The sequence below is a fragment of the Gracilinanus agilis genome, chromosome 1, assembly GCF_016433145.1.
Source record: "Gracilinanus agilis isolate LMUSP501 chromosome 1, AgileGrace, whole genome shotgun sequence".
Taxonomy (NCBI): Eukaryota; Metazoa; Chordata; class Mammalia; order Didelphimorphia; family Didelphidae; genus Gracilinanus; species Gracilinanus agilis.
Genome location: NC_058130.1, coordinates 31,723,248 through 31,732,524, shown reverse-complemented (window position 1 = coordinate 31,732,524; position 9,277 = coordinate 31,723,248). Strand labels below are relative to the sequence as shown.

The 9,277-nt window shown below is 38.6% G+C and overlaps 1 protein-coding gene across 1 annotated transcript; it reads right to left on the bottom strand.

Moving 5' to 3' along the window:
• Positions 1-220: 220 nt before the first annotated feature.
• Positions 221-8,964, bottom strand: KBTBD8 (kelch repeat and BTB domain containing 8). The gene is made up of 3 exons (XM_044656816.1): positions 8,846-8,964; positions 2,920-4,022; positions 221-1,377 (listed from the first exon to the last, which is right to left on the bottom strand). Exons 1-3 carry the CDS (start codon positions 8,947-8,949, stop codon positions 914-916), a joined length of 1,671 nt encoding a protein of 556 aa, XP_044512751.1. The 5' UTR covers positions 8,950-8,964; the 3' UTR covers positions 221-913.
• Between the last annotated feature and the right edge of the window lie 313 nt (positions 8,965-9,277).

Here is a 9,277-nt window from a genome sequence, read left to right as displayed (position 1 = left end):
TCATTTAAATGCAGAATTTCACTCAAACTCAAAAGAAGAAGTCTACAGATGATATACTCTGGTCATAAAACCAGGACACCCCTTTGAAGACAAGCACAGTCAGGCAAGATAACAGTACCTGGCCACACGAGAATGGACGTATACTAGCACCAGCCGCCTTTGGGTTTAAAAGCCCTTTACCAGATTATCTTCCCCCCTCCCTCACCTCCCCCCCCAACAAGACAAGTGTTAGCACTTGAAAACATTTTGTCGCCAGAAAATTGCTCATTTTTATCATCAGGTTGACTTAAAGCCACATAGGAAATGTTAAACAATTACCCCAAACACCTTTTTTTTTTTTCTGAGATTAATATTTTCTCAAAACTTATTGTAACAGCTGAATATATAACAAATATCTCAGTACACTTGAAATAGCATACATAAAAATGTATAAATATTAAGAATCAGGACCTACTGTAGTGTTCCTCTATGTTGGTTAAGTCACAGCTAAAGTAAAGACCTAGTGATATTGCCTCAAATTTTTACCCGTATTTAAAAGAAAGTCACTTCAAACCAGTTTGGACATCCATATCCAGTAATGCTAGCCAAGCCTCTGCAGTAGTGCATAGTTGTCTTGGTTCTTCTGACATCTTAGTTGCTTTTAATCACAGAAACCCTCTAGAATGACATGATTAAATTTATATCAGAAAAAATGCTGATAATTGCACTTTGTCACCGTCCCCTTGCTGAACTGAAAACATCACAAGTATGAGAGCAAATCCCTCCCCACATTGCAATCTTTAAGAGCACCCATCCCCATGACGTACACAACTCTTTCAGCTTACATTAAATACTGACAGAATGCCTTTGTTTTATTGTAAGACATGTCACCTCAAGTTTTAGTTGCTACTCAAATACTAAGGCCTATTACCCATTAAAGTACTTTCTGAAGACATTGGGGATACAGTTTAGCAACGGCACATTCGAAATGACGACCAAGATCCCAGAGACGATCTGGAGTCTCATAGACTTTCTTCCATTGGTCAGTACTCTCATCATATTGGTAAAGTGAATTTTTTCTGCTGGTCCTGAAGACATGCTCTTCAACAGTTACTTGAGTTGCTCTAACAAATAAGTGGAGTTTATTATTGAGAAGTACGAGTTTAAGATATGGATTGATGGACTGATCACACGGAAAATCTTTCTTGCAAGTCCATTTGTTTAGCTCAATATCATAGGCCTCCACGGTAAACATACGCTGATGATTTCCACAGGTTCCAGCTATGTAGTAGATAGAGTCATTATATACAGCTGCTAAGCCCTGGGTTCTAGGCACAGTCATAGGTGTTAAAAAGCCCCAGTAGTCTTTCTGAGGATCATAGCAGAGGAAAGATTCTCCTAAAAAGCAAAAAGAATACATACATTTTTATGCTTTGGTCATTGGAGCTGTCTTACAATGAAGACGAAATACTTGGAAAACTAATTATTTCATAATCTTCAAAAGTCAACAGAGAATCACTTCAAGGTTGTAAATTCCCGTGCAACATACATTTTCATGAGATGACACAAACTATACTGTATGCTGTTATTTCAGACAACGGGGTTAAACTTCTGTATGACAAACTACACAGGGCATGAAAGTTGTTTCATTGTAGTCAAGTTCTGCTGTATGACCACATTCCTAGTATTCTGGCATCTCCTTCAAGGGAAAGTTCAAAGGGTCAGGAATATATACTACTTTCCCTCCTGAATCTCTTCAGATTCTAGAGTTTATGTGTCAAGCTATCATTTTGGTAGGAGGTTTGAGATTTTAAGTAGAATTTTTTTGTATAAGTTGGAGATTTTAAGTAGAATTTTTTGTATAAGTTGGAAAAATGTGAGAAATAATTCCTGTTTCCCACATAAACAAGTGTCACTTGGACAAAAATTATAGAGAGCTGTTGACAATAAAAGAATGTTGACTGTAAGAAAGTCAGTTAGCCAACTCAAAACAGCACTATTACTATAAGGCATTAGCCAACATACAGAACTAGTTTTATTATAAATAAAATTCAGCATGTATTATAACAGCAGAACTTAAAAAACACACATAACAATATATAGAATAGTAGCTACAGGTTGTCAAAGAAGTGCTCTTGGGCAAACTAGACTGACAGTTCTACTCTGCTAAAACAATTTAAAAACAAAAGATGGGAAAATCAATATTTCTTCACTAAAATAGATAAAGCTGATACAGATAGTAAGATTGGCTAGTTTCTACCCCAGTAAAATAAAGAGCATTACTGAAAGCATTACAGATCAATTGGCAATGTGGAAGTAACCATCTGAATTTATCTGGTAAAGATTTGCAGAAAAAAGCAATTAAACTGATATTTATAACATATGCTGTATCTCATAAGTAAATTGAACAATCACCTTTTAGTAACAGTCCAATAATCATTATGTAGTACCTGCAACTTAAGATTACTTAATTTTCACAACCTTTGGGAATTGTTGGCTCACATGACTTTATTAGTTAATGCTATTTTTAAAAAATGTTATCAAGCAAATTACACAGGAATAAATGTAGTCATCCTTTTTTATTTTTAAGAAGTGTTAAAAAACACATTCATAAATACAAGTCAAAGCTTGTTTTGATTACGGGTGAGAATTCAATCAAGTGGGTGAAAATAGCTGTTAGCATGCTATTTCAATATAAACCAGGAATATTTTTATATAGTATTCAGTTATACTCTTACACATTATGGAACATGTTTAAATAACAGACTGAAAACTAATTCAAAATGTACCTGTTTTCTTCACTGAACCCTTTAAAAGGAATTGTTCTAATCAGTGTTTTATGATGAATCCAAATAACTGTTTCCTAAGCAGGAAGAATACAGTCTGGGCCTGAGAGGCACCCTCCTCTATCTAAAATTGGGCAATCACTCAAACACCTACCCTGTAAAACATAGATGTTTTCTTTATACTCCACAGCACTGTGGAACTCCATTGCTACAGGCATTGGGCTAACAGCTGTCCAACAGTTATCTCTGCCGTCATAACACTCCACAGATTTTAGGGGGTTCCTCCCATCGCCTTCATAAACACGCCCACCTATTGCATAGAGTTTCCCACAGCAATGAACCAGCTTACAGCCTATTCTGGCTCGAAGTAAAGGAGCTTTGGGTAGCCATCTATTTGTAGCATGATCGTACATCCAGAAGTCACTCTCTGCCTTGTGGTCGATGGAAACTTCACTGCTGCTTGGCCTATAGCCTCCTGCGATATAAATGTCATTATCTGGGGACACGAGAATTCCCACCTCTCTCAGGTCATTGGGTGGTTTGCATAGTTTAAACACTCTCCCTGTGACTATATCGAGACAAGGCACTGTTTGCTTCTTTCCTGAGTGTTTGTGGGCAGCATCAAAACATATGATCATTTCCGACGCAGTCATCCCGAGCCTCTGCGTGTAGCCATTGGCACTACACGGCCCCTTCTGGACGATGGCCTCTGCGAACATGGGAGGAATTTTCTCAACAAAGGTATCTTCCATCAGAGGCATACGGATGCACTTGGCAAATATTTCTGGAAGGTGTGCTTCTCTTCTCTCGCGTTCATGTTCAAACCACCTGATGATACTGTCATAAACGTGCTCTTCTTTGTCGACATTTAAGTCATCACTGTCCAGTATACTGATGAGTTGGTCTTTCCTTAAATGGAGAAACTCTTGTTCTTTGGTGACACATAGAAACTTTTTACGAATGTACTCTTGTGATCGGTCTTTTAGCTCCTGATGACCATAGTGATCAGCAAAGATGAAAACCCCAATAGAGTTTTGTGGATCCAAATGACTTATCATATAATTAGCACACTGGTCCTGTATGGAAGGGATCTGGAAGATGCTTGCCGCAGTGAACAAAGCTTGGACATTGGCCTCGGTGAGTACGACTCTGGAGGTATATGCATAGTTCAATACTAAATTCATTGACTCAGCTTCAACGCCTACTATACGCACTTCTTTCTGGGTACTCTCAGTAAGGCCGCTAGTGAACATTGATCTGATGAGAGGGGAAAAAAGCAGTTAGGATAGCATCTGTAAAATGTCACTGTAAATAAGTAGGGAAGTAGAAAGCAAACAAATTACATATACATTTGAACAATCCTAAGGTACTTTCCTAAAATTCTAAAAGAAGGGCAAAAAGATTTATAATCGTCAAAAGTCAGGTTCTCATATTCAGTCTACCAAGGGACCTAGGAACTGGCACTAAGAAAAAGGAAGCGACCTCGCCTCCTAGAACCAATCCCAAATGGAAGGAATTCTTCCAAGGCTGCCTATTTTGCAAGTGGCCTCCTCTTCAGGGGTGGTAGTCTTAAACAGAGCACAATTCTGAGAAGAGAGTGAAAAGCAAATGTTACCATTTCCACATACCAGTAAATTCCAAATTTGGGGACGTTATTTGATCCCAACTATGCCACGCAAATGTATAAGCATACACTTATTATGTGCCTGCCTATGTGCAAAGCATTACTGGCAGGCATCGGGACTACATTCAAAATACATTAGTGTGATAAGAAAATGAACAGATATGTAAATATCACGTATTATATCATGCTACATATATCGAAATATATATATATTTCATGCTACACTGTAACTTCAGAACGTCCTATATCCAACTCCATCAACTTTTTGAATCAGCAGAAATTTAATTTCATAAAAATTTTAGCTACTTACAATATTCCTGAAAATGATTATATAGTTCCATAGGTATATATGTAATCTGCAGGACAGATGTCAAATTACATAATGAAAAAATTAAGTAGGATTATGAGATACATTCAAATGAATGTTCACTAGCTAAAAAGAACCAGTCCTTCAAAAGCATATTTTAGTTACATCCTAATTCCTATATCCTAATTCCAAAAATTAATTATCCTATGTTTTAAAATTGCAAAATTATTTTCCCTAGCCATATTTCCCATAAATTTCTCCTAAAATGAAAATCTGGAAATAAAGTATATATTATGGTAGTAATAATTTAACATTTCACACTTTTTAGGCAAGTTTAACAAATACTTGAGCCTTTTGAGAGTTTTAAATTCATAATTTTTATGTATAATAGAGGATGGTTATATATTTTCCTAAAAAATAAGATTAAAGGGTTGCCAAAATATTCCTGTCTAGGGAATTACATATTCAGGATCCTGGTTTTCTTAAATACAAATCATCTATTTGTTTATAGCTTTTCTAGGTATACTCTTAAGACTGAGACTAAAATTCAAAGGAGATTTTATTTAATAATAAGTGTCAGGAAAGAACTTTAAAAATTTCTAGGCACTATACATATATATGTATGTATGTACATACATATTATCATAAAAACTGAGCATCTTTTTTTTTTAAGGGAAAAAAGAAAAAGTCCTAAGCGAGAACAAAAGTAACATTCTTAAATGGCAAGATTTTCATTCTTTTTAATAGAATGGGTATTTACCAATTCTAAAAACTTCCTTGGAACAGTTAGAATTTTTAAAATATATGTTTTATAACAAATTATGATGGAGGAATTGTGCCCAAGAATGCTACTATATATTACAGCACTAAATATTTAAGATTAAATTCTATAACATTTTTTTCTTCACAGATTTTTATGGCTTCTTATAAAAGCCAGAAAAAGTATTCCTATATATCCACAGGTTGAAGCTGTTTTGTTTTGTTTTTCCTTAATTATAAGAGCTACAATACCTATAGAGAAAGCATATAAAATAAAAAGTACCAAACATTGGAGAGTATTAACTTCCTATGAAAAACATTATTAAATACCCTCATAATGAGAACTACTACTAATTTGGATAGGATTTGGAGGGAAGAGGGTAAATGTGGGTAGAAAAAGGCCTGGCCCTTTAGTACAACTTACTTTAGATGAGATAACCTTAACTAAGCTACAGGCAATGAAACTGCTTACTCATTTGGGTAGCCACCACCATACAACCAATGACAATTAAGAAATGTCAATATAGCTACAAAACAACATCAACCAGAACTTTTTTGTTCCTGAATATCACTTACTAGTAAAAAAAAGATATAAAAATGTATATTACATTAATTTCCATATCCCAAATGAAGAGAAATATTAACCACTATACAAACTTCTACTAGGAATCCAAGAGACAACTAATTCCCTAAATTTTGTCTTCAGTTATTTCCTTTTAAATCACATCTTGGACTTGATATAACACCAACTTACCTTCTTAAGTATTTAAAGAAAATTTCATGATATTAATTCTTTAAATTAATTTTCTTGCTCAGTCTTCAAATTAATTTAAATATTAGACTATCTATCTTTTAAGCTCTTATACAGAATCTTACATACGAAAGGCCAAAATTTTTCACATTTCCAGGTTCTAGGGTTTTTACTGTTCAACAGCAATGAAGAGTAAGAAACTTTCAAAGTAAGTAAGAAAATTTCAAAATAATTTCTATAGCTAGACTCACAACTTTACTACTCTATAGTTCTCTGGAAGTACAAGGAATAGTTTGTCTAAGTGAAATCCAGCTAATTTCCAAACTAACCAACATTATCCATCCCAAATTGTGTGCAGTAAGTGTCGTATCTCAAGTCACTGGCCCCCTGTCTGAATTCTAGTTTCAGTCCTGCCATTAATTTAAGCCTCAATTTCCTCAAGTATAAAATAGAGGTTCTAAACTATATTTTCTCTAAAGCCTGGGCCAGTGGAAAAAACACTGCTTGCTGAAGTAGAGAACTTATGTTCAAATCCAGTCTGATATGACACTGAACAATTAAGCCCCCTAGGCCTCAGTCTCATAATCAGTAAATAAGTAAGGGAGTTGGGCTAGAAGGTCTCTGAAGGCAAGAGTCAAGAAGCACAAAATGACTACTATGTGCCAGGGACCCTCAGAGGGCTAGTCCTTTCAAACTTCTCCTCTGTAATCTTCTGATCCTTTCTACCTGCAAATTCTATCCCATTCAGTGACTTCAGCTTAGCTGCTGGTTTTTCAGTCTGTTTATCCAGTCTTGAACTACTTTGTCCCAGGCTTGTGAGAATGACTATTTAATGAGCAAACTATAGACTTATCCTGCACAAAAACAGGAACTTCCTTGATTAGTAAAAGGGTAACTTAAAAAAAAAAATCAATGTGCACCTAAAACAAACCAAATGAAAAACCAGGAACTTTCTTGTTTAACATTTTTTTGCAAGTTAAAAATCTCCATCATGAAATTTTGAAATCTTTGGAATATGACAAGTCTCAAAAAATGCTGAAAAAAATTCAAGGAACTTATATAGACTAATCATCTGAAGCACACATTTTCAATGAAAAAGTTATAAATTGTTCTGAACTCCATGAGCATTAAGAACTTAGAAGAGCATGCAAAGCACATAAAACTATGATTAAAGATGACCGTCCTCTTGTTCTTTCTCTTTTTATTGTCAGGGAGAGAAGTGGCATAGTTAACAGAATGCTGAATTTGGAGTCAGAGAATATCTAAGTTCAAATCCTGCCTCAGAAGCCTCCTAGTGCTGTGGTCCTGGGCACATTCACAACCACACTTTCTCCCAGTATCCACAACTGTAAAATAAAGACAATAAATGTGGCGTTCAGCACAATGTCTGGCACATTGTAGCCACTATATAAATGCTTATTCCCTCCCCCCAGCAGTTCAGAGATGCAGGGAATTCCTGGTACACTAAGGATGCAGATGGTCCACTTCAAGAGTTCCCTGGAGGCACTGTTAGGTTACAGCATTCACCTCAATACAACTGTCAGAGTTAGGGCTTGAAAGCACATTTTCTAACTGCAAGAAACCCTTCATGCTAATGGCTTCCCTCTGGGATTATTTCCCACTTATAGTGTCTGTATCTTGTAAGCATGTTGTCTCCTCCATCAGAAGGTGAACTCCTTGAGGGCAGGGGCTGTGGATGTCTTTCAGTCTCCAGACCTCAGCACACAATAGGAGCTTAATAACTGCTTGTCCATTAAACATGTCTGACCAGCAGGCCACACCTTCCCCCTCTCTATTCACTGAGCTCCCACGAACTCTAGAGTCAACCTGCAGGAATTCTAGTGCCAATTCTGCCATTAATTTAAGCCTCAGTTTCCTCAGCTATAAAATGAAGGTTCTTGAACAACATTATCTCTAAAGTCTGGGACAGTGGAAAGGATTGAAGGCACATTTTCAAACTGCAAGAAACTTTTCTAGAGTCAATCAACACTAAGTGCTTCTAATGAGTGGCTATACGTGCAAATCATGTCTGGTACATAGAAGGATTGAACTAAATTAGAGAGAATTAAGAAAAGAGCCGGGGCAGCTGGTTGGCTCAGTGAATATAGGCAGACCTAGGGCGGGAAGGTCCTGGGTTCCAATGTGGCCTCAGACTTTTCCTAGCTGTGTGACCCTGGGCAAGTCACTTAACCCCAATTGCCTAGCCCTTACTACTCTGCCTTGGAAACAATACAGGACATTGATTCTAAGACTGATGGTAAGGGTTTTAAAAAAAAAAAGGGAAGGAAGGAAGAAAGGGAGGGAGGGAAAAAGGAAGGGAGGGAGGCCTACAGCAGAATGGGATCCCAGGGCAAAGGGAGCTCAGCGCTCCTCTAGACACTTCCTTCATTCTACAAGTGGGTAAACTGAGGCTGGGGAGATGAAATGAGTTAGGGTGATGTACAGAGAACTTGCAAAGCCCTCAGAGCCCTTCCAGCCCCCCCCCTCTCACTTTACAGACAGGTAAACTGAGGCTGGAAAGATAGAAGTTACTGAGGATGACGTATAGAGAACTAGAAGGACCACAAAGTTCCTCCCGTCTTTCTAGACGGGTAAACTGAGGGCGGGGAACAGTTCGTGCACCCCCAGTAGGTGGGTACCTGAAGTAGGGACTGATGGCCGCCAGCACGTTGCGGTGGCAGGAGAAGGTCTTGCCGTGGTCCACCTCCACGACGATGTCGGTCAGTTGGCCTTCGTCGTACATGGTCTTGAGCTGCTGGAGGATGCTGCACGCGTGGGCGGCGTCCACGGGCCCGGGTGCGGCCACGGGTGGGGCGGGCGGGGCGCCGTTGGGCGCCTGCGGCGGACACTTGGTCGCATCTGCGGGAAAGAGAGCGGCACAAGCCCCAGTGCAGGTCCCGCCCCCCCGCGGCGCGGCCCCAAAGTGAGCGAGATGGGGGCGGAGGCCCCCGCGGGGCGGCCGGGCCGGCTTCAGAAGCCGTCGGGGCCCACGGGCGCCGCGGGGGAAGGAGGGAAGAGAGAGAGCGAGAGGAGGAGGCCCACGCCCGGCGCCACGCCCACCCCAGGCCCCC